General features: G+C 40.1%; 1 protein-coding gene across 12 annotated transcripts in view; it reads right to left on the reverse strand.

Annotated features, from left to right (window-relative positions):
- Positions 1-26,960, reverse strand: part of mpp7a (MAGUK p55 scaffold protein 7a) — a 493,705-nt gene that overhangs the window by 16,103 nt on the left and 450,642 nt on the right. For 11 of the 12 annotated variants that reach the window (XM_087987461.1, XM_087987462.1, XM_087987468.1 and 8 more), the window contains 4 exons: positions 21,587-21,667; positions 14,743-14,836; positions 14,135-14,243; positions 1,856-1,999 (listed from right to left, as the gene is read on the reverse strand). In XM_087987461.1, coding sequence (XP_087843587.1) covers positions 1,856-1,999; positions 14,135-14,243; positions 14,743-14,836; positions 21,587-21,667 — 428 coding nt within the window. Of the gene's footprint in view, positions 1-1,855; positions 2,000-14,134; positions 14,244-14,742; positions 14,837-14,856; positions 16,707-21,586; positions 21,668-26,960 lie in introns of those variants that run through there. The other variant, XM_087987470.1, reaches the window with a different exon arrangement.

Genomic DNA, 26,960 nt, shown 5'->3' on the forward strand with positions numbered 1-26,960 from the left:
AGCAGCAAATGGGTAATGTGTTCAAGAAGACTTATAGCATTCCTGCCTTCATTGTTTGGGATACAGATTATAAAAATTGGCAAGTCATGTTGCAGCTGCATAGAACTTTAATTAGGCTACATTTGGAACATTGTGTGAGATTCTGGAAGGATGTGGAGGCTTTGGAGAGGGTACAGAAAAGGTTTACCAGGATGTTGCCTGGTCTGGAAGATGTTAGCTATGAGGACAGATTGGATAAACTTGGTTTGTCTTCAATGGAACACTGGAGACAAAGGGACAATCTGACAAAAGTTTACAAAATTATGAGAAGCGTAGACAGAATGGATAGTCACAGTCTTTTACCGTCACTTACTAGGGGACATTGGTTCAAGGTCAAAGGGAGAAAGTTGAAAGCAAATGTGAGGGGCAAGTTATTTACACAGAAGGTTTTAAGTGCCCGGAATGCGTTGCCAGAGGAGGTGGTAGAAGCAGATGCAATGATGACATTTAACAGGCATCTTGACAGATACATGAATAGGCTGAGAATAGAGTGATATGGGCCACGTGCAGGTAAAGGGTCTTTGGTTTAGAAAAGGCATCATGTGTTGGTGCAGGCTATGCAAGCCAAAGGGCCTGTTCCTGTGCTGTACTCTTCTTTATCCTGGGTAGTGAGAAGTATATCTGTGTTGGCAAGCATTGCACTTTAGAGGTGTGTTGCAGACATAATAAGAAGTAGGAAACTGCACGTTCCAGCTCAGAGAAAGCTTCCATGCAACTCCCCAAATTGAATTCAACATTTTGTTATAATGAATTGGAGTTAAACTAAGAGCTGCAAAATAACATCAAGAACAATTGCATTAAGAGAAAAAAATTTAAAATCTACAAAAAAAGTAAATTCTAAAAGTTTCCAGGAAGAATTTACTACATGCTAGAGTGGGACTCAACAGATTAAATGCTTACTTTCTGAGCTAAATGGGTTGATTAACCTCGCATAAATGATCACATAGCTAAAAGGGTTCTTAAACTCTGAACCATTAGCCTTGTATTTCTGGCTAATTAATTTGTAAATCCTGCAAGCTCTGAGAGGTTGAGGTTGAGCAAAGCAAACATTACAGAAGTCTAAACTGATAAGCAATCGATAGATTTTTAAAAAAAAATTGTTCATATAATGTAGGCATCAAGGCAAGACCAGCATTTATTGCCCTCTCCGAATTGTTCCTGAGGTGATGTCATGTCTATTATTCCCCTGTATTTGCTGGGTGACTTGCACATTAAGAATGGAGTGCATTGTGAATTTACTGTTTTTTCCCAGAAAGATTTGGCATTATGTCTATTGCTTCTTTTCCAACTTAAAAAGAGACAGAATGCACTCTGTTTGTTTCAAATAGGTTCATGTTCCACCAGTGAGAATTTTACATTCTTCTATTGTCCAAGAACCCCTGGAGCATTAGAAAATTGATATTCAAGTGGCTAAGGTACACTTTTACTTCTGGAAATGCTGTCCTCGTACAACTAAGCAGACGTCTCATTGAAGAATAGCTGTTAAAGAGTCTAATGGAAACCATCCCTCAGTGGACATGAATCTGGCTACAAGTTTGCTACCAGTCTAACCGCACACACCATAAAGACAACTTCAAAAACTTCAAATCTTTCATTTGTGTATTCTCTTCACTTTGAGAGCACAGATACATTGTAAAGATTGTTTATTGGGAGATGTACACATGTTTTCTGGGTCACCCAAAAATGAACAGCAGAATCAATTCCATCACTCCATATTTACCCAAAACAAACAAATATATGAATGAAAACTTTATACTCATCTGAAACAGTTTTGATTATAAAAAGTTTTCCTGTCTATATAAACTGCAAAACATACCGTGAATGGTTTGGCAGAGCCTTTGTCATCTTTGCTTGAAATGATTTTTGCATTCTTTCTGGTTTCTCTGAGGCGTTCAAGTGATGGTGGCTTGATGAATATTACATATGGTTTAAATTCCAATGTCCTCAGATGTTTTATTGTCTGAAACATTTAAGTAGTGTAATGTTGTTTTACTTCTCAGCAGATCAGGTTGCATTCATATTGAAAAGTTAAGTTGACCTCTAACATGCTACAAACAAATACATTGTACAACTGAAGTGACTTAAACGCATCTCACTGATTTCTGAAGAAGTATAGAAAGGTTTTTATTTGCAGAATCATTGCAAAAATGTTTTTATTTATTTGTTCTGACAATATGGACGATGTTAGCAAAGCTGTGATTAGTACACATCTTTTGTTTCCCAGAGATCATGGTCGAGGTTGCTCCAGAGGATATTTATTAGAGCCAATGACATGTAATATAACTAGAATCAAATCAGCAAAGGAGTGAGATTCCTTCTCTGATGATCATTTATGAGCCACTTGGGTTTTTATGACAATCTGTCTACATTTGTAATCATTTTCTGTGCACGAGCTCAGAAATTACCCTCCTCTGCTTCGCCAATGTCCACAGGAATGTAGAGATCTCTGTTAAACCATTATTTATTAACAGTTAAATTCCCAGGACACACTGCATAATCTTTTTGTTGTGCTGTCATCAATAGCATTCATTTGCAACCAAAAGAATGCTTCATTCTCAGTTGACAGCAGTTTCAGTGGTAGTTATTTGCTATTACAGACCAATGTTTAAGAAATTTCTTTAAGGATGCACTGACAGGTGACAAGCATATGCCACAGCATCCTCAGATTAAGTATAGTTCAGAAAAATGAATCCTACGTTGTTGAGGGTTTAGCACCTGTCAACCACTCAAACTTTTCTGAAGAAACTGCCTCTCACATTTTGGAGGCATGCTCTAATTCTTACATCTGGCGTCAAGGAAAGAGAATACAGTGAACGACTTCACACATAAATTTATCAGCTTCCTTCGTAAGTGACTAAACAACATTCCAGAAGTTAGGCCTAGGATACATCTGGCTTAGTCTGTGACAATGGTGGTGCTCATCTATTCACCCTATTCAGTCAAAACAACACTCTAGAAAGTTTTAGTTCCAAGCCATTGCCAGATGGTGTGTCACGGTGTTCCTGTTGCTTCACATTTCTTCGAGCTTGTAGATATAGGTAGTAAACTACTGTCTATAATGCAATAATAAATGATTTGAATACGTCTCTAATGATGGCCTTAGTTTTTAGGTAAAATTGATGACTGTGATGGTTGAGTGCAGAAAACATTAGCTTTCACAGTCATTTCTCCACTGACACTAACTGCAATCTGTCTGCATATGCATAAATGCACTGCAGTCCACGTAAACTGCCAACAACTAGAAAGCACTGCACTGATAAGAATATAACCTCTAATGTATTTTCTCTGTTAAGAATAGTTAAGAAAGTTGTACTTCACGAATGAACTGGAACTAGATTTTTCAATGGTGTACTAAGCTATATCTACTACTGAAGAACCACTCTGGAAACCTCGCATTATATTTTTGTAATTCCAATTTTTTTTACCATTCTAAAAAGGAAAGAGCATTTTTTAAATAAATAATAAAGTTTATATTTCAGCTTCTAATTTGTGTATACTAATTAATGTTAATTTTTGTAAATTTTATAAACGTGATCAATAAGTTCATTTTATTTTTTGGATTGTTGCCTGAGTGAGTTCTTCAATGTGATTGGCTTCCGACTTTGCTTGATTACATCATTATTGTTGGATACCTGGGGATCCCTTTGATTTGGTGCCAGATTCAAATTCATGCAAGGAAAAGGGAAATCCATGCCACAGAGATCGTCAATCATTGCAGGCGCATTATTTGAGGTCATAGTTAAGTCCCATCACTTCACCATTGTCTGCAACTACCAAGATTATGGGTGGTGGCTGAGGGTGCTGCAGTTATGAATAATCTTAACTTCCCTCATCCTTTGAGCAGCTAAGATTAGATTCTTACTCCAATTTTTTTTTCAAATCTGTTATTTCCATTACATTCATTTTGAGGGACTACAGGACTATACTGTTTTCGCGGTATGACTTCTGTGAATTTTCCACCCTTGTGCATGCCAGCTCTTGTAGCCAGACTATATTTGACAAGGGATGTCTGGGTTCTGCTGGATTAGCGACGCCGACAAATTTTACTGCTCTCTGAAGTGGTTTTCACTCATCAGCATAAATGAAACATACAACACAAGACTTTGAGTAGTGCAGTCAAAATACCCTCCAGGATTACCAATTAGTTCATTAGAACAGCAAATTGTCTCTCTCGGCACACCCATCCATGACTGAATGTTTTGTCCCTATTGGGAGTGGGCACTTAGGCAAGCAGGCTTGAATAGTCCGAGCACTAGCTGGCAGGCCAGTTCTCTGTCTCTATGTTGCCAAGAGATGCATGCAAGCATTTTTGAGAAAGTAGGATGGGCTACCTGCCTGCAAATGTCAAGATTATTTATTTCATTCTTTGATAGGACATAGGCACTGTAGGCAAGGCCAGCATTTAGCACTCATTTCTAATCGCCTTAGGAAGATCATGGTGAACGCCCTTCTTTAACGGCTGCAGTCCATTTTGTGTAGGCACATCTACAGTGAAAGATTGGCAAAATAGTTCCAAGACAGGATGGCATGTGGTTTGGAGTAGAATTTGCAAATGGTGGTGTTCCCATGCATCTACTGCTCATGTTCTCTGAGATGATGATAATGGTTGCAGGTTTGTCAAAGCAGCTTTGATGAGTTGCTATAAGCATCTTGTAGACACTGCTGCCACTCTGCATCAATTATGGAGGAAGTGAATGTTGAAGGAAGTGGATGGGGTGCCAATCAAGCGGGCCACTTTATCCAGAGGCCAAGGTTACTGACATTGACACATACGCACTGTATACACTTTAGATCAGACGTGTGCAGATTTCAGAGGGGGACGTGGCTGGAGAAGTAAGAGAAAGAGATCAGAATGGGGTGGGGGAAAAAAAGATCAGGATGGGATGGGGGAAAGAGATTAGGATGGGGAAGGTGGAACAGAGTGCAATCTGGGAGAGAACCAGAGAGACGGAGGTGGGTAACAGACCTGGGGAGAGGGGTGTGGTGTGCTGCGAGTGAAATGAAGGGCCCAGAAGCTGGGGCAGTGTGGAAGGGAAATATGCCAGATGTTGTAATCCCATCCCAGTGACTGACAAAAGTCACAGCTGCCCGAATTTCTAGGTCTGCGACTCTTTACAAGGAACAAAGGGGACATCTCTCATCCTCGACATATAAATGCATCTAGGATGCAACTGATGCCATTTTCCCTAGATCACAGCTCTTCATATTGTTTCACCAAGAAGAGGGCAGCCCAGCAGCTCGGACAATGGAATTCACCACTATCACTAACTTCCCCCACGTGCAGGGTGCTTTCAACTGCACCTATATTGCCCTATTGAGAATGTCCTATTACCAATCTGCATGGCTGTTAACAGTAAAGATTTCCATCCATCAATGACCACTGATACCCAATTCTGGAGGTCTGTGCCAAATATCTTGGGAATTACCATGACGTTTACACACTAAAGTCGTCACAGGGTCTGGCCTGCTGTATTCGTTCTCTGAACATAGAGGGATGGCTGCTAGGAGACCAGGGTTATCCTCTCCAAATATAGCTCATGACAAATTTATGAAACCCTCAGTTGCTAAATGAAGATACACATTTCCACTACTAGGGCCATAGAGGAACAGAGCACAGATCTCCTTAAAATGAAGCTTTGATTCTAGGACTGCTCCAGCAGGGCCTTGAAGTTTGCTCAGAAACTGTCCTACATCATTATGAACACAATTGGAGTGATAGGAGGTAGGGCAATGTCCTGAATGCAGAATAAATGAGAGAATTGACAGCAATTTGCTGAGGATGAAAATTAAGGTGAGGGCAGGGATCAGGACATTGAATGGGAGGTACACACGAGAGCCCAACACAGCAATGTATTGGGCCTGAGAAGCCAGAGATAATTTCACTGAAACCAGCTTGCACCACAAATGAGCCGAGTCTGGATTTCCTTCAACAGTTTTAACATTCTGTTTGGGGATATGGCAAACAGGCCCTGCTGATTCCACTTTCAAGTATCTGTACATTACATGCTCTATTGAGCATTAATAATAAACCAGCAGTGAACTGAGGAGGAGCCACCATATGGTAGTGAACCAGCACCACACAGTGCTCAGGTTAGGTAGTTCTTAAGGCTTCAGTCAGCAAATCATATCCAAGTGTGGAACAGTGAATTTTTTTAACGATAGCCAGTACGTTGAGTGGAATGTTGAGACATCTACTTCTGTCCCATCTATCATTGGTTAGCATTCAATATTTCAGAGTATGTGTTGACTGCTAAACTGCTGTGAAACACTTTAGCATCCTGTAGGACAAAGTCAAACCTGTGAGAGGCAGCACTTGGTGCTTCAATGGAGAATGGAAATGTGAGTTGTCCATTGTACAGCATCCAGCCAAGAGTTACTCTCTTGGAAAGCTGCTATAGAGAGTGAACCTTTTCCTCCAGAGATGTATGGAATCAGTCAAGGTCAGTGCAATGATCAGAGCAGAATGGCATGTGCCAAGCTGCAACAAAGTGTAACTGAAGTCATCAATATTACTTTTCAACGAAAATTGACATCAAAGTTACCTGCAATCAAGGAAATGATTGCTTATGAGGAAAGAAGTTGTAATGTTGGCCATTACAACTTCTTTCATCCTTGGAATGTCTAAAGAGGTTGCTCATCTCTTACAAGGGTGTGAGATTTAATCAGGTCTAAAAGTGACAAAGACACAAGGGCAAACATTTGAACTGGAGATACAATTATAAAAGTGCAAGGTTATTTACAGTGATGTTCCACCTGTGCAACCTGTGTTCTCAGAATGTTTCTTTTAATCTCTGTCTAAATGCAGTCTCAACATCTGCAGCTGGGATGGGCAGTACCTGCTCAGTAGTTGGCCCTGTTGTCGGGAATGTTGGGTGGTCATATCCAGAGGCATTCAGACCTAGAGGGCTCAGGCCTACTGAAAATGTCCTGCTCTGATGCAGGATCCCCTTCCTCGGCTAGACTTGCAGGGGCTGGGCATTTCCGAAGAGTACTGAGAGGAAGCTGATGGGAATCTTCCGTATGGCTCCTCCTTTTGAGTGCCTACCAAGATCTACATGTTTCCCTCAGAAGAAGGAGGTGGTTAAGGTCCTCCTAACCCTCTTTAAGTACCTAAAGCTAGAGTGATAGTGTGCAGGTCCATACAGAGATGCCGTATGCATGGCAGTCATCACACTGTCCATGGAGTATGGAGTCACCCAGATGTACTCATGTCAGACAAAGCAAGGTGCTGATAATTGATCTAACTTATCAACTTCCCCTGACAAACCTTCCAACTGTTCCTGTATCATCCTGTGCATTTTGGCAAAGTTATTAATCGACACAATGGGATACTCTTCTTTCTGGGGCTGAGCACATCTCCAGCTGTCCTCAGTGCCAGAGACCGAGGGCATTTCTTTGTTGGTGAGTTCTGGAGACATGTCAGTGATGTGCCCACCAGATTGTACTGCTGAGGAAGGTGCAGGCAAAAGCCTTGCCAGTGCATCTCCTAAGGATTCAGTGGCTTCCCTCCGAGGAATGGAATTGGACCTGAGGGTCTCTGCCACAGGTCTTTTCTGAGCAGAGGGTTGCTGGGTGCCATTAGTATCTGCATAAGAGAAAAGGGGGTCTGTTTGTGTACAAGGGATAAAAGCTTGTATCAATTAATAATGAGTTAGCACTAATGCTATTAGGAGAGCAACCCCCCCAGCAGAGCACATTGAAGCTTAATGAATTAGATGACCATCCACGTCAGTGATGCTCTCCTCCAGCTAACCCAAATATTTTATCTTCATGGAAAGGGAGGAACTTGATATCTACCATCCCTGTGTCTCTGAGCCTGGTGCTGTACCAATTTTTCTGCAAGGAGACAAAAGGGCGATATTAATTTGACGCAAGTAGAAGAAAGAGCAGCCAGTGGTGAGAAAGGAGCATGAGAGCTGGTGAAGTGTCCCAGTGTATAAGTCAGGAGGGCAGGAATGGTTAGTAGTCTGAGAGGATGAGATGGGTGAGAGATGTTGAGTAGATATGATTTGTGCAATAGTGAGAGTTGTAGTCCATGAACCTTGGTGAGATGTATGTGTAGTAGCAGAATTAGTGCGAATGTGAGGTGACAGAGAGAAGATGGTGGCCTTGCAGAGTGCAGAAGATCATAGACCTTTTTCTGCATGGCTGTACGTTCCTTTTTACCCAGAGCTGCATTGCACTGGGCCATTATCTTGGTCTAGGCTGGCTGACTGGTTGTGTTGCCTCCTATGCTGGCCCTCTCCACTCCCCAGTCCTCAGCACCTCCAGTTCTCTGTCCACAAAACAGGTAGCCCACTTACTTTTTTGTGCCATTTTCTTCGTGATACTGCTAGAGCACCAGTGTTAAGGACAGTTCCTGACTTTCAGAATCTGAAGTGCTGTGCAGCTAGGCTCTACTCACTGAAATGAATGGCATAAAGACCTGGCAGCGATGAGCACTTCTGTTTTCCCAGCCACATGATTGTAAGAGAAGGGTGTCGAACAGCGTGGTTGAATAATTAATGATTGTAGAAAAGTCACTGTGAGCCAAGGCAGACCAAGCACCATGAATCACACTTGAAAAAACTGACTGAAAATAGGAAAATTTTGCCCTTTGATTCTTTGCCGAGTACAAGCTAGCCGTGATTAAGATATTGCACTGTTTCAATAATTCTAAAATTCCAGGAATGAGAAAGTTGGTCGAGTTTACATAGACACCTACTATTGGAAACTGCATAAAGAACACCAATGCAAATTTAAATAAAAACAGAATGCAGTAATTACATGGAGATTTAATCAATTCTTAAAAAGAGAACACACAGGTTGACATTTCAGATAGGTATCAGAACTAGCATAGAACAGTCATCGAAGGCTCCTGCCATTTCAGATGCTGACAAAATGTGTATTTCCAGTTTTCATGGTTTCTCTTCCTAATGTGACAGACTTGACTACGCATGTCATTTTACACAGCTTTTCCAGTATTGAAAGGCATAGTGAATTTAATGTCCCACTATGTCTTAAAAAAAGGAAGCAGACATCACCTCATTATAACTTGGGAAAAGCCTCACAAACTGTAGCAATTTAGTTTTTGCTATTTTTAAACTGTCACCAGTAAAGACAGCAAGCTTGTTTAAATTTCTTGGTTGACCTATGTTCAAACACATTTATACCACATTATCTACAATAAAAAAAAAGGTGGCTGGAAACTTGTTTTGCATTTTTCACAAAGAACACACACAGACAAAGTGAAATGCTTTGGAGGTAGAACAAATCAAACTGATATTCAGGTTATACGTACTGTAGAGAGCGGGCCAAGTGCAATATCACATTGGTTTGAATAGATCCCAATGTAAACTTTTCAAAGGCAGTTACATAGTTTATCAAATATGGATAGTACCCCAAGACTAAACACTAGTTCTGTAGCAATCATCTGAACATAAAGAATTCAAGTTCCAGTTAACCTGCCTCACGTATCTTGTGTATTTTAAAGTCAATGTTACACAAAATAATTAGCTTACTTATGTTAGCAATAAGGTGGTAATTGAAAAGCAAGCTCATAGCCTTTCTAATAAGTCTCTGAAAGAATGTAATCACTGCATTGTATGTAAAAAAAAAGTCCAAAACATTGTTTGAAGGAAAACTGAAGACATTTTCAACAGTACTCATTCCTCACCACCCACTGTGTGACAACAGACAAAATCTGACAAAACAGAGAAATGAATGGCAGTTAATATATAAGTCCAATCAGTGTACTTTATTCATGAAATTCATAGATCCGGTTCATGGGGAAGCCACAGCGCTTGCCACTAACTTTGAAGGTAGTTGCCCACAAAGAGCTAGGGAGCTCTGTGGCCTGAATTTCACCTTTCCTGATGATGCCAGCATCAACTCAAGGGAGATATTGGCTGTCCAGCAACAGTAATGCTAGCAGACTAAACAGCTGGTCACAATGAAGAGTGGAAGTGGACTAAAGATTAGGAAGGTAAAAGCTGAAATATCCCCTTTTTAAAAAAAAAGACTCAATTTTCACAATAGAGAACTCGAACATGTATAAAATATGGTTAAAAATCACACAACACCAGGTTATAGTTCAATAAACCTGTTGGACTATAACCTGGTGTTGTGTGATTTTTAAATTTGTCCACCCCAGTCCAACACCGACACCTCCACATGACGTATAAAATAAATTTTTAAGAACAGAGTAGTCTTTCAGCAGCAATTGCGAACACAGAATGCAGTTACAAAGCCAGTTACACCTCATTCAACAAGGCATAACATTTTCAAGGATTTTTATAAGTCAAATGAAACTAATAATATAGAATTAGAAGTATACATCAATTGAAGAGATTTGTAAAGATTTCATTGGTGGGGACTTTGGCAGCCTAATCTGTGGAGGAGTGAGAAATCACAGAGAACAGCTTCTGGTTTTCCATGTTTAACTACACCTGAATGGGTGCCAGAAGTTGCTTCATTTTCATAGTTGTAATGCCATCATTACAACCATAAAACCTGGCCATAGTTAACCACCCAAAATCGTTATACTATTGTTCTTTGGCATTCTAAACATTTTACTCCACTTTTGAAATTTTTGAATACATTCCAAACCCAATATTTACAATGAATTTAGAATACATGAAGTTTTAGTGCATTTTGCAAGTGTTAAACATTTGGGGGTAAAAATTTCTAATTTGGATTCAAACAGGAAATTGGACCCAAAGTATGATCAAAATTGTGCGGTTTATTAGGCACTTTTCTATGAAATTAATTGGCTGAATTACAAATGTAAAATCTTTTATGAACCACAGTAAAGTCATCATAGTCCTACAAAATCATAGGATCGTTCTCTCATGAGATGACTGGTGGTAGTTTAACCTGAGGTCACCTCACTTCAGGAAGACAGGTTGAGATGGAGAGTCCTTCATGGTAACCTCAACTGGCTTGAGAATTAAACCCACTCTATTGGCATTACTCTCAATCACAACTCAGCTGAGCTAACAGTTCTTTGTCCATGTTTCAATGAAAGTTATGATGTGGTCAGGAGCTGAGTGGACCTGGTAGAACTGAAACTGGGTGTCACTGAGCAGTTTATTGCCACTCATGATCCACAGTGCCTCATGGTTGACCAGTCTTGAGCTCTCAGATCTGTTCGATGGCTGTCTCATTCAGCACAGTGGTAGTACCACACAACACATAGTAATGTGAAGGTGGAACACATCAATGTGAAGGTGGAACTTTGTCTCCACAAAGGACTGTGCGGTGGTCACCCTTATTGATAATGCATTAGACAGATGCATCTGCAGGCAGTTGGCGAAGATGAACTATGATTTTCCCTCACCACCTGCTGCAGACCCAGTCTAGCAGCTACATTCTTCTGGACTGAACTAGTTTGATCAGTGGTGCTGCTGCCGAGCCACTCTTGGTGGTGGATACTGAAATCTTCAACCCAGGGTACATTCTACTCCCATACCACCTTCAGTGCTCCCTCCAAGAGTTGTTCAACATGGTAGAGCACAGAGTCATCAGTTAAGTGAGGATTGTTTATGGTAATCAGATTAGATTAGATTACTTACAGTGTGGAAACAGGCCCTTCGGCCCAACAAGTCCACACCGACCCGCCGAAGTGCAACCCACCCATACCCCTACATTTACCCCTTTAACCTAACACTACGGGCAATTTAGCATGGCCAATTCACCTGACCCGCACATCTTTGGACTGTGGGAGGAAACCGGAGCACCCGGAGGAAATCCAACGCAGACACGGGGAGAATGTGCAAACTCCACACAGTCAGTCGCCTGAGTCGGGAATTGAACCCGGGTCTCTGGCGCTGTGAGGCAGCAGCGCTAACTGCTGTGCCACCGTGCCGCCCACTAATCAAAAGCAGGTTTCCTTGTCCATGTTTGACCTGATACCGTGAGACTTCATGGGGCCCAGAATCAACCCCCTTATGGAATGAGCTGCCAGAGGAAGTGGAGGAGGCTGGTACAATTACAACATTTAAAAGCATCTGAATGGGTATACGAATAGGAAGGGTTTAGCAGAATATGAATAGGAAGGCTTTAGTGGGATATGGGCCAATTTATGGTAAATGGGACTAGATTAATCTGGATATCTAATGGGCATGGATGAGTTGGATTATAGGGTCTGTTTCCATGCTGTACAGCTCTATGACTGTATACCACTGTGCCACCAACTCTGCTGAGTCTGTTATGCCAGAGGGACATTGAGTGCAAGATGCGATTCCGTGAGTTTGACTATATCAGGTGTTGCTTGATTAGTCTGTGAGACAGCTCTTCCAATTTTGGACTAGCCCCAGATGTCAGTAAGGAGGCACTCACAATGTTGGCATGTTCTTGCTGCTGTCATTTCCAGTGCCGAGGTCGATGCCAGATGGTCTGTCCACTTTCATTTCTTTCTTTTTTGAGGCTTCCTTGCAATTGATACAACTTGAGTGGCTTGCTACGCCCTTTCAGAGTGGCATTAGTAGCCAACCACATTGCTGTGGGTCTGGAGTCACATGCAGACTAGACTAAGAATAGCAGATTACCTTCTATGAAGGCCATTAGTGAGCCAAACAGGGTTTTCCTGACAATCAACAGTGGATTCATGATCATTATTAGACTTTTAATTCCAGATATTTATTGAGTTCAAATTCTACCATCTCCCATGGTGTGATTTGAACCCAGGTCCCAGAGCTTAATCAGAGTTTCTGGATTAATAGTCTACTGATAATACCATTAGGCCATTGCCTTTCCGTCAGAAACCAAGTTAATATTTTTTCGATATGTTAGCTGAAAAGAAATACTTGAAATTCATTCAATTTGAAATTAGTTCTTAGATTTTCAAATTGGAAATTCCAGTCATGGTTCAATTTAAATCATTCAATGTCAACTGTGTCAGTTCTAAACAAGAAAATCCTAAAAATTTTTAACCCAAACAGGAGATAATGTGCATTATCTAGTAAAGGAATTAGTGAGAATGAAAACGAAGCCCCATAAGTTTAACAGTAAACCCTCAGAAGCAAAAGGAAACCCTTGAAAACATCTGACAAAGAGAGCTTAAAAGAAAAATTCTGACTCCTTGCATCGTGCCACAGGTGACAGCATTTGTAGTTGGTTTTCTTGGTCTTGCACACAAACACCAGGTCTAGAGCAGCACGGTGGCTCAGTGGTTACCACTGCTGCCTCACAGCACCAGGGACCTGGGTGCGATTTCACCCTCGGGTGACTGTGTGGAGTTTGCACGTTCTCCCAGTGTCTGCGTGGGTTTCCACCAAGTGCTCTGGTTTCCTCTCAGTCCCCACATGTTAGGTGGATTGGCATGGCAAATTGCATATGGTGTTCAGGGATGTGTATGTTAGGTACATTAGCCATGGGAAATGCAGGGTTACAGGGGGAAAAAAAAAAGTCTAGAGGGATAGGTATGGATGGGATGCTCTTCAGAGGGTGAGTGTGGACTTGTTGGGCCAAATGGCCTGTTTCCATACTGCAGGGTTTCTATGAATCTTAGCCACACTTCTATAAAGATTCTCATCCATAAGGAAAAATGAAACTTTAAGGGAATATTATTTTGGATTGTTCAACCTGATCATGAGTAATGAATAGTTGGAGTATTTACCATATTAAAGACAACGGGAAGCTGGTCCTGTGACTTCCATCTTGGCTTATAAATAGCACATGGCAATAAGAATCAAAAAGGATTCAGAATATGGGGGGAAAAAAATAGTATTTTAGCCTCTGGGAAGATTGGCATGCTTTCATGTGCTTAAGAGTTGAGAGATTTGTTTTTGAACAAGCTAAGTCAATTACGTAGTTGACTAAATATGAGCGAGACTAACTTAATGCACCTTGAGAAGACATTGCTCAGGGCTTAAATTACCCTCTTTTAGTTGGGTTAGAAGAGATTATTGAAGATTAAAATGCTCATCAGAACTTATATTTACTGCAACAAGTTACAGTAGAGCAATTAAATTACTGTATAAAGGAAACATACTGGGGTTCAAAGAGCTAAAGTCAATATTATTTACAACATTATTTAAAGTCAATATTATAAATTAGTATGAGCTTAGAAATTCATGAAGATTAACAAACCAAAAGATCTTCAGCCTTTACTTACATGACATTGTATATCCAACAGGCACACTTTATTCTTAGCCAATACATGTCGAATAGAATCTATACTTGTTCCATACAAATTCCCTCTGTATTCTCCATGTTCAATGAATCTGGAGAAAATACCAAGCAGAAGAAAATAGGTCAACAGTTGAACTATACACAAAAAAAAATTCTTATTAAAATGTTGAAACTATACATAATGCACGTAGACAGGCCATTTAGAGCAACAAAATGCCTTTAGTTATTTGATGTCAATGGAATAAGTTCAAATAAAATCTGCAGCATAAACAGAAAATACACTGTACAACTAAGCAATACAATGCTTCTTCAAATATACATCAAAACTTCATAGAACAGATCAAATTATTTCTAATATTCACTTAATAGGTTTTGAATGCATGGCACCAGTTTATGACATGAAGAACACAGTTATGCCAAGTTTAAGAGTCTGATAACAGAATAAAACAGTAACATTTCGCTCCCTGAGCAACTTGCCGATCTGATTTCCCAAGTAACCTATTGTTCATATATTCCGATACTTTTCATCACTGCATCTGAAACTTTCCAGATGTGTTGGCATGAAACAGAGTGTGCCATTTTTCAACTTACTTGTTATTTTGTACATCTGTCTCAAACAAGTGCTTGGAAATAAAATGATATTCCACTCCGTCAGTTTCCTGGCTTCTTTTTGGCCTTGTTGTATCTGGATGACAAAACATAAAAAATAAACATTTTTAGCACTGCCAATATTCAACTGGCTGTTTAAAATTAGTTTAAAGTATCAGAATAGATATTATTTGCTTTTAAAGAAGCTAAAAGTGTAACCTAAGCAACAAGTTTCTAACTTTTTTCTGTTTTATTGGAACATTTGGCAATCAGGCCTGTCTGCAGAAACATAATTTAAGCACTTGAAAATTTCTGAATGTTGTATCCAGAGAGTTTCTAAATTAAAATAAATTACAATTGACATATTGCCTTATAAAATCCAGCATTATTCCTACTGCTATTAGAAAACCTAGCTATGTTAAGTTGTTTAATTTTAATGTTACCACCAATGTTACTTTTCAGAAATATGGCAAACTATCATTTTATTTGTCAGCATCATTCACTTTAAAGCCAAGCGTGAGGCATTGGAATGGCATTTTATACAGTTGATTGAAAAGTTTTTTCCTGTAAAATTTATAAATGTCAGGATGGCTATGAAAATCTGACAAATCTGAAAATCTGGAAAAAAAAGTATAATATCATACTTAGAAAGAAAACTCTTCCTGATTTAAGAAAAATAATTCACTGTGTAATCATTCCTCCACCTGAAGCCTATCCTTTGCTAAAACAATAAGAAGCTCTTCTTTTCAACATTGTGACACACAATTCATAAAAAAAATTATTGCTGCTCCCACTGAACATCCCAAGTCTTCTAGGTTACATTTTTTGAAGTCACAGAGACAGTATTGCATTTCATTAAATATTTCATAAATTTTCCTGGCAAGTGTACCATGTTTTGATTAGAACTGGCTCCTGTATAAAATTATACAGGCTAACCCATTCTCCTGTGATTAACAGTACAAATAGATAGTAACAAGAGGTGCAATGATAATGGAAAAAAAATGTCAGACTTGCACACGACATAGGGATTGTAAAATTTATGTCATAAAGCTCAAGAAAATCAAAATGAGTTTTGGAATGGACCCTCATTTAAAGGTTGGCTTGAAGCTTTTAGGTTTTGATGAATTATTGTGCACAACAAATTTTCATTACACCATGGAAAAGTTGCAATTTTGCCCATCTCTGACTGGTTTCTTTTTACTGTTTTATCAATCAGTATCAGAAGTCTACCAGAAAAATAAATATCACTCCATCTAGCTTTTGCTCTGAAATTAAAAATGTGACTTTACAAATTCACTCTTGGAATGGATCATTGTCTACAATTCTAATAAGTGGGAAATTTACGATGGGATGACTGAGTTTCTTATCGTTCAGCAAATTCCTAAATGCTGTTAATCTCCTGCAATCAGAATAAAATTAATTAGGATCTTCTTGATTTTACCTGACGTTAAAAAATCTACATTCTTGTTAGCTTAATATTTATGAGCTATTAAACATGGATACATAACTACCATGGTTAACCAGTGACAAGAGAATAGTTTGCACACTTCTTATCCGCCAATTAAGTAGCTCTGTTTTAATTTGTACAGCAACAGATACATAAAGGTTGGCATGTTGATATGTAAAAAGTGCATAAACTGTTTCTTTTAATGCATGCATGGTGAGTGGGTGCTGACTGGGCCAGTATCTATTATCCTGGAACAGGTGATGGTGTTCTGCCTTCTTGAACCAATGCAGTCTTTGTGCATAGTGACACCTGCAGTACTGCAAGGCAGGTGGTGCCAGGACTTGGACTCAGTTAGAGCAATATAGTTCCAAGTGAGGATAGTGAATGCTTACCGGTGGTGGTGTTCCCATGCATCTTCTGTCCTTGTCCTTCAAGGTGGCAGAGACCCTGGATATTGATGATGCTGTAGTAGCCTTAGTGAGTGACTGAGCACATCTTCTAGATGGTACACATGTTGCCACTGTGTGTCAGTGGTGAAGGGAGTGAAAACGGTCAATGGGTGGCAAATAAAATGATCTTTTTTGTACAGGGTAATGCCAAGCTTCTTGAATTTTGTTGCAGCTGCACCCACTCAGGCAAGTAGAGAGTATTCTATCAAATCCCCAACTGGTGCTTTGTCAATCATGGACAATGATGGAACAGGCAGGATAACCCTTGTCCTTTTGACTACAGTAGTTATGTGTTTGGCCCTCTTCAATTTCTGGTCAACGTTAACACCCAGGGTGGTGAAAGAGGGGTACTCAGTGATGCTAATGTCATTGAACATCATGGGAGATGATTAAATTCCCTCTTTTTCAAAATGGTCATTTTTTTGGCATTTGTGTGGCATAACATTAGTTGCAAAATGTTATCCCGTGCCTGGATATTGTCCAGGATTTTCTGCATATAAACATAGGCTTTTTTAAAGTCTGAGAATTCATGGATTGTGCAGTAGTGCATATCGTGTAATCATCAGCAAAGACCCTCTCTCCTGAGGTTATGATGTAGACAAGGTCATTCAGTAAGTAGCTGAAGATGGTTCAGCCTAGGACATTACCCTGCGGAACTCCTGGGATTGGGATGACTGACCTCAAATAAATAATAATCCTGTTCTACTGCTAGGACTTCAACCAGCAATTGCTAGGACTTCAACAAGCTTTCTTCCACACTCCCTGCACCCCTTCTCCCACCAACCTCCCTATCTTTGAGCTGACTCCATGGGCTCAGGTTGTTACATGTGTTCGGAGGGACCAAGAGATTTGACAAATGGGCATGTGGTGGTATGGAGCAGGAGGGGCCAAGGGGGATGGATAGAGGGGTGTAGGTGGCAAAGTGGTATGGGGTAAAGGGATGTGGTTACATGGCATCAGGCAGTATGCGTTGGTATGGAAAGTAAAAAGGTGAGAGCCAGAGGGATGAGATATACAACATAGGGAAATGCAGCGAGTTTCCAACAACCAAGTTATGAAAAGAAAAGTGGCCAAAAAATCTGCTTTTCATGATGTCAGTTGAGAGATAAATTTTATACGTGGCAATCTGAGAACTTCTCTGCTCGTCTTTGAATAGTGCCACAGAACAGGAACAACACATGACCTAATGCCAGTAAACATCCCATTGTCATAGAACTATGCTATATAAGTGTCATATGGTTGATAGGATGACATTAAAGTGGTGACAAGTGAGAGCAAACTAAAGCTCAGGTCAAAACCCATTAAAAGCAAGAGATAAGCCTCTTGCCAGGGAACCACAAGCACATTTTAATGAGTTAATTCATGAAATTGGCAGTGGTAGCTCAGCAGCAGCAAAACAGGATTCCACGACAATCTGAAACTTCATGGCCCACCACATCTCACTTTTTTTTAAACATTCACTCGTGGGAATCATTTATTGCTGGTCCCTAATCACCCTTGAGAAGGTGGTGGTGAGCTGCCTTCTTGAACTCCTGCCGTCTGCGTGCTTCATCATTAGTATCAAGCCAGTGAGCTAATCCTAGTTCAAGATAGTATGTGAATGAATGATTGACTGTCATATATATTTTATAGTGAAATACAATAACATCCAGTGAAAATCTTTCATTGGTTGCCATAATCTGGCATCATTTTGATTGTTTAAGAAATAGAGAAAATGAAAAGATATAGCTTAAATGAAAGTTTATCGAATGTTGAGCCAGCTCAGAAGAACCACCGCTTTACCAGACCCAATTAACATTGAAGCTGTCAATCCTCAGTCGCTGGGCCAATTCACCTTCACTATTGCCTGCACCCAGCAAACCAATGTCAGAGACTATCGCCATGGTCGATGTTGCCTTGGTGTCTTCTCACCACTGCTTCACAGCTGCCAGCACTGGACCCAGCCAATGATGAAGTTGATGATCCTCCGGCACCAAGTTTCGCCATTGGGCTGACCTTGTTGATATCGCCTCGGCTTGCTCTTCTCTGCACTGGACCCGCTCGTAGGAGGGCATGACAAAAGTTGTACCAGGCACACCAAAAATGAGGTGCCCAACTTAGTGAAGTTATTAGATTAGATTAGATTACCTATAGTGTGGAAACAGGCCCTTCGGCCCAACCAGACCACACCGACCCTCCGAAGAATAACCCACCCAGACCCACTGCCCTCTGACTAATGCACCTAACACTATGGGCAATTTAGCATGGCCAATTCACCTGACCTGCACATCTTTGGACTGTGGGAGAAAACCGGAGCACCTGGAGGAATCCCACGCAGATACGAGGAGAATGTGCACACTCCACACAGACAGTTGCCAGAGGCTGGAATCGAACCTGGGACCCTGGTGCTGAGAGGCAGCAGTGCTAACCACTGAGCCACCGTGCCACCGTTATGATCCAGCATGACACGGGTCACTGGCAAACACAGTATGCTGTCGACGGAAGCAAGCAATTCCACAACCAATGGATCAATTTAATAATCAACAGTCATTATACGTTACAGTCCTGACTGGTGGTGGACTATTGAGCACCTAACTGAAAATGAAAGTCAGTGAACTTCCCATCCTCAATAATGGAGTGAGCCCGTCACCTGGGTGCAGTAAAACAAGGAGGAGGTATTTACTATCACTTTCAGCAGTAAGTGTTGAGAGATTGATCTGGCATCTCATATGCTGGTATTCAGTCAATTCAATTCACTCCAGGTAATATCAAGATCTGGCTGAGCACACTGCATACTGCTTAGCAAGGAAGATAGATCCTGATAACATATCAGCTATAAATCTGAAGACTTATTTTCCAGAACTGGATTGATCACGAGACAAGCTGTTTGAATACAACACTAGCACACTTAAAAAAAGGAAAAATCCAATCCTGCTAATTACTGTCCCATCATTTACTCTCAGAAATAGAAATGATGGATAATGTTATCCAGTTTACCAATAATCTACTGAATGACACTGTCTTAGTTCTGCCAGAACCACTCAGCTTCTACATTGTAATGACTCTGACCAGACATGAACAAAGAGCTTCATTCCAGAGGTGATAGGATTGTTATTGCCGTTGACATCAAAGCAGAATTTACCAAGTGTTGCAAGGAGGCCTAACAAATTGAAGTTTATGGGCATGAGGAAATGCTTCCACTGGCTGAGTAATTCCTGGAATGAAGGTAAATGATAAAGGTTGCTGGAGGAAAATCATTCCAGCCCCAGGAATTTCTGAAAGAGTTCCTCAGTAGTATCTGAGGCAAAATAACCTTCTGTTGCTTCATCAATGAGTTCCCTCTGTCCTAATGCCACAAGTGCAAATTCTTGCTGATGAATAATGCTGAGTTCTTTTTGCAACTTCCCAAATAATACCTATGCCACACAAGTGTCAGCCAATGACCAGCTAAACATGAATTAATATTATGTGGAAGTGATGAGATTCTGTGGCACTAACATCATTGAATACCATCCATCAACATCAACACTGATTAACCACACAAATACTACAGCAGGTCAGAGGCTGCATATTCTGCAGACTCACTCCCTGATTCCCCAATTGCTTTATATAAACTTCAGTTCACAAGTCAGTGTGGCAGATTACTCCGTACTTGTCTGAAAGAATGCTCGTCCAACATTACTCAAGAACCTCAATATCATTCAAAAGAAAGCAGTCCACTTAATTAACATTCCATTCACCAAACAAATCACTCTCTTCACCAATACAATGAAGCAGCAATGTACACCATCCACAAAGCACTACAGAGATAAGGCCCTTTTGATGGCACTTTCCAAACAATTGACCTCAGTAGCTTTGAAGAACAAAGGTAGGAAATGTGTGCAAATACTACTACATGTAAGTCTTCCTCCAAGTCACTTATCATCCTGACTCGGAACTGTCATGGATCAAAACACAAACTCCCTCCCCAACAGCACTGTGCATGTATCGATACAGCAAGGACTGCAGTGATTTGAAAAGTTGCTGTATGTTGTAGACTGGTCCAGAGTAGAGCAGCCTGCCTCCCGCGCCCCTACCCTCATCACCCCACAAATATGGTAAGGAGATAGCCTAGACCCTAACCAAGTTTTATATTTATTTAAAGGCAAGTGTAAGGTGTTGTGCTCCAGATGTGATTTGATTGGTCCACCACCAGACGTTAATCTAAAAATCACAATTTAAATACAAAACAAAAGTAACCGTAGCTTTATTGAAATAATTAACATGATAATGTAATTGTCAATTTTGGCAAAAAAAAAGCAGCATCCCATTAACACACTCTTTGGCAAAAATACAATTCAGAAAACCGTTATGATTCTCACAAACTGCCCTTTTGATTTTTAAAATGTCTAAGACTTCACTCTAGCAAGTGGCAATTCAAATGTTTAGTTCAGCAGCAGCAGAAACCTTCTTACTAACTGAAAGCAAAAGGAAAAGACTTCCTGGGCTTTGTGACCCTGATCCTGCCCACTCATGATTCTTTTGTCTTAAAAAAGACGACTCCAGGAGAATTCAAAGCTGTTTACCAATTGCCTGTCTGGAGGAGACATTATGGCACTACTTTGGCAACACATCTCGGCAAGAGAAACAGCACAGAACATCTCTCTTACAGGGCACAGTCTTGCCACACTTATCACCACCTTCTCAAAAGCAATGAGCAATTAGCAATGGGGTAATAAATGTTAGCCTTTCCAGTTATGCACACAGCCTGTGAATGAAGAAAAATGCATATAATATTGAGAATAGATAACAACACTGAGCGCCCAAACCAGGTATAAATAAATGTTGCTGACAAGACATTAACAGACATTCCTGATCATAAAAGAAATTGAGTAAATTAAACTTTTTCAATCATTTTGACAATACTGTAATTGCTTGTTTTATATAAATAATACTAAACTTTTGTTTAAAATAGCAAGTGACTCTTACTCACATGGAACTGTTACACCATAGTGCTGTGAATCACTGATCAGCAATTTCCTTTTCAGCTCGTTCAGCCCAACTCCTGGAGGGCCTACAAAAGCAACCAGTGATATAAAATAAAACTCAAACAACATTATTCAAGAAATATGAACTACCAATATTTCTTTGCTTAGGGTTCAATAGTAAGAAACTATAAAAGTCTTGATTAATACTTCTGTTTCATTCAAGTTCATACTAAAACAGTTATAAATAGCTCAGCAGTACTACTATCTGATTTACAATAAAGGTAAAAAGGTAAAGTCACCATAGTCTTTTTAGAGAGAGACGATTGGCAGTGATTTAACCCAAGGGTCACGATACCTTAGGTGAGGGAAGAAGTGAGAAGAAAATTGCTTCATGGTAACCTCAACCCATGTGAGAATCACTCTGCACTGCAAACAGCATCCAGCCAACTGAGCCAGTAGTGTGTTAATCAAGCAGCCATTGAGTGCTAAAATACTCTTACATATACATATGTTTTAATTCTGATGTACTATGAAAAGTAAGTGAACAATTTTCTGAATTTAGAAATCTGTTCTTTGAACCAAGATCTGTGATGTGCAGGATTTCCCTTTTGGCATAACGAATATTTCAATGATTACTTTTCCACACCCTTACTCACAACAAGCTCCAGTTAGCTGCTTTATCGAAGCAGCTTAAGTAATACCAAAGTGGATCAAACAACACAGCTCATAAACGTAACTAACACATTTTCATTCATATATAACAAGTCTAACATCTTACTGAAAGCTTACAAACTTTTGCAAGATTTAAGCTCTTAATGGCTCCTGGGCTGTGTGCAGAATAGTTCAATAATGTTCAGAAAAAGCTTGTCAGACAGCTTTACCGTTCCTTCATTCTTAGAATATTCATCTCGCCCTTAAAAGTGCAGATTCAATCCCAAAGGACCACCAAAACAATGCAATGTTTAGCTGGTTCCTGATAGTCTTACATTCTGGGTAAAATGTAATGTAAAATTCTGAAACAGACAGACAGCAATGTAAACATTTTGAAACTCAGAGTACAAAGGAGGAATGACAATGTGCCCAGATGATGAGCCTCAGTGAGAATGCTGACATGTTTTCAGATAATGACTAATCTCTGCATTTACAACATCATCTGTTTTTATTTCAGATTCCAGTGCTCAGGAACATAAGAAAGCACAGAATTGGAAAAGATTCTGCAATACATCTGGCTGGTCCCAAAACTAGTACCTTTCAAATCCCTAAATCCCTCAAATATCTCTCTCTAATCCTTAATTATTTCCATAGGATCTAGTTCGACGGCCTCCCTGCGTAGTCCATTCCACATTCACTATCCTCTGGGTAAAGTAGTTAAATCTAAATTGACTTCTAAACTTGCGCTTCAAGAATCTTGTTCCTTTCCATGCTGTTACCATCAAGATGCTGCTTCTCCTTCAAATGAACTGTCATAATGTGCACAGTTTAAAAATCTAATCTGAAAAAGAGAGTGGCTTTCCCAGACTATACCATGCTGTGGAAGATAATTTAATTACATGATGTTCAAGCTATTATCTTGATGCTGACAACTACTTTTGACTCCATTAGTTTTAGAAGAGAGACTTTTTAAAGAACTAATGCCAATGTCTAAATTCAGTCAAGGCATAAGATGATTGTAGAATTGCCTAAAACAGCAGAAAGGCTGCAACGAAGAAGTAATCTCATCATGAGTAGTTGGACAGACTGTATAGCAAATCAATCCTCCCACTTTAAGAATCCCAAATGGGCTGGACTACACATGTTCTTTATTTTTGCAATGGTTTGCAAACATAAGACAAACTGATTGCATTATGCAATGTTCATTATATTTTATAGTCTACATGTTGTCCACCAAATATTAAGACTGCATTGAACAAAATGTCACTTCATCTAAACCGTTTGTGTCTGTAGAAAATAAAGGAGTACATATGATTAAGAGAACAAGTGTTGGTCTGAATCTCAAGGGAATTTTGTGTTTCTACTTCACTGATCCCACTATGGCATTGGCACGTATACAGCAGACTGAAGCAGCTACTATTCAAAAAGCAAGCAAAGAGCTTGCTTAAGAGAGCAACTTACATCACTGAACACAAATTTATACCTTATGGTAGACTTTTCCTACCTGGTGTAAGACAGGCTTTCCTACCTAGTGAACTATTTAACAGTGTATCATCAAAATCCAGTGACAGTATCCCCATTGTCCAAATGTGTAAGCTTTAGATATTCATTCTTTAAATCTGAGATGATTCAACTTATCCACACTCAACGATACATTTATCCCTCTGAGGAACTACAGATGTCTCACCAATAGCAAATGTTTAGTAGAGTCATAGAGTTTGACAGCACGGAGACAGGGCCTTTGGCCCAAACTGGTCCATGCCAACCAAAATGCCCATCCACGCTAACCCCATTTCCCTGCACATTTTCCTTTCCTATCCATGTATTTGTCCAAATGCCTTTCAAATGTTGTTAGTGTACCCACCTCAACCACTTCTGCTCGCAGCTCATTCCATATGTATACCACCCTCTATGTAAAAGTTGCCCCTCAGGTTCCCTTTTACTCTTTCTCTTCTAACCTTAAACTGATACCTTCTAATCCTCAATTTCCCAACCTTGGGAAAAAAAGACTGAGTGCATTCACCCTACCCATGCCTCTCATGATGTGAAACACATCTATAAAGATCCCCCCACCCTGTCTTTCAGTCTCCTCGGCTCAAAAGAAAAAAGTCCTCACTTGTCCAACCTCTCCCTATAACTCAGACCATTGAGTTCAGTCAACATCCTTGTAAATTTCTTCTGCACTCTTTCCAGTTTCATAACATCCTTCCTGTAACAAGGTAACCAAACCTGAACACAATACTCCAAGTGCGGTCTCACTAATATCTTGTATAACTGCAATATAACTTCCCAACTTCTATACACCACCCTGAATGATGATGGCCAGTATGCCAAAAGCCTTCTTCATTGCCTTGTCTACCTGTGACTCCACTTTCAGAGAACGGTGAACCTGAAGTCCAAAATCCCTTTGTTCCACTACACTCCTTCAGGCCCTACCATTCACCATAAATCCTCCCTTGATTTGACTTTCCAAATGCAAGACCTCACACTTATCTATATTAAACTCCATTTGCCATTTATTGGCCCTTTTCCCCAGCTGATCAAGCTCCTGCTCCAATTTTTGTTAACCTTCCTCACTGTCCACAATAACATCTGTTTTAGTGTCATCAGCAAACTTACTAATCATGGCTTCTACACTCTCAGTAATTGAATTCTTTTGCCATAACTGTCTCTTTTAAAGCACAAATGTTATGTAAGGTAACTTGCTAGTCCAGATCACTATTTCTATTTACTTCTTGAAGATAGTGTCAAGGTCATCATTAGTTTTATTAGCAGTCTATAATAAATTGGTTGAAGAAAGACCAAAACACTGCGAATCAAAAATGAAATACAAGACCCGACAAATGCTCAGAAAGGGTCTGGTAGCATCTGCGGAGGCAGAAAAGGAGATTATGCTTCAGATCAATGACCTTTCATTAGGACTGGAAGAAGTTAGAAAACTGGTTTTAAATAGCAAAGAGGTGGGGCATTTGAGATACTGTACATAAGGCTTTTTAATAAGAATCCCTGGTATGCAGGGCAGTTTATTAAGATTATTATTAAGATACTTATTATTAAGATATGGGATTTGCTAACTGCTAGAAGACAGAGTTGTGATAAAAGGAGAACTTTCAGGATGGAAACCCATAACTAATGGAAGGCCTCAGGAATCACTGCTGGGGCCAAAATTATTTACAATATATATGAATGAGATGGATGGTGGAACTGAATGTACCATCGCCAAGTTTGTGGATGTTACAAACAGTCTACAGAGAGATATTGACAGGTTGAGTGAGTGGGCGAAAACATAACAGATGGAAAAAAAAAGTGGGAAAATGTGCGGTTATGGACTTTGGCAGGAAGAATAGAAGAATCGAATATTATTAAAATACTGCAGAAAACTGCAGTGCTGAGGGACTTGGGGGTCCTCACACAAGAATCACAAAAAGCAAGCATTCAAGTTCAGCAGGTTATACGGAAAGCAAGTGGAATGTTCACCTTTATTTCAAAGGAAATGGAGGATAAAAATAGGGAAATGTTCTAAAACTACACAAGGTGCTAGTCAGACCATGGCTTGCATATTGTGGACAGTTTTAGGCCTCTCATCTAAGAAAAAACATACTGGAATTGGAGGCAGTCCAGAGAAGGTTCACTCGGTTTATTACGGTTATAGAAGGATTTTCTTCTGAGAAGAGGTTGAGTAATTTAGGCTTGCACTGACTGGAGTTTAAAAGAATAAGACGAGACATGAATGAGGTCAGAGTTTCCCAATATAGAAAAAGGCCTTTCGGCCTATCATGTGCACACAACACACACCAAGCACTTATCCATTCTCGTCCCTGGAGTGATCGTATCAAGGTCGGCCAGGTGGACCTCATAGAATAGGAGTTCCCTGATTGGATCAGATTAACAGCCCTAATCAGGAAGCCCTGGCTGACAGATATAAACAGGAGTGTCAGACATCCTGTCCACTCTGAGAACTGGCTCTGACGGACCTGGATCAGGGTCAAGGACTTTCCACATATTAATAAAGGGTGACTTGGTGATAGGATACCAGTTTCTATGGAGTTATTTCAGTGGCAATGAGGGAAAGGCAGAATCCTGAAAATGTTCACTCACAACAGTCGTCTTTGAGTTGGGATAAGCATTTCTGTCATCATGCCATTATTTAGAAAGTTTGATTTGTTCAATCCTGCCATTGATAACTGGGTCCAGTACTTGGAAAGAAAGATTTCTTTTTCCCAAGCAAATGATATTGGGGCAGATGAAAAGCAAGTAGTAATTCTTCTGTCAACTTATGGATCCACAGCTTTTTCAGTTTTTAGGAGCCTCACTTTCCCTGAGGTTCCAGATACTAAAACCTCTTAAGAGTTGATGGATTTACTTAAGGAATATTACAACCCCAAGCCTCCTCCAATTCTGAGATGCTTTCAGTTTTACTCGGCAATTGGAAAACGAGGAGAATCCATACTGGAATTTTTGACTCGTTACGATGACTGGCAGAGGCATGTGCTTTTGGTTTAATCCTTAATGAGATGCTGAGGGACCATTTGGTATGTGGGATTAATGATGTAACCATGCAAAAGTGCCAACTGACTGAAGTCCAACTGGACTTCAAACAGGCACGACAACTGGCTTTATCATTGGAAAGTGTGGCAAGTGGAGCATGGGTTGCAGGGTATTCTGATGAACGTGGATACCCTCACCAGTCCGACTGAGTTTAGGGAATACCACTTCAGTCAAGGCAAT

The sequence above is a fragment of the Chiloscyllium plagiosum genome, unplaced genomic scaffold (genome assembly GCF_037043375.1).
Source record: "Chiloscyllium plagiosum isolate Xiang-an unplaced genomic scaffold, Cpla_swu_hap1 HiC_scaffold_5, whole genome shotgun sequence".
NCBI classification, from domain to species: domain Eukaryota; kingdom Metazoa; phylum Chordata; class Chondrichthyes; order Orectolobiformes; family Hemiscylliidae; genus Chiloscyllium; species Chiloscyllium plagiosum.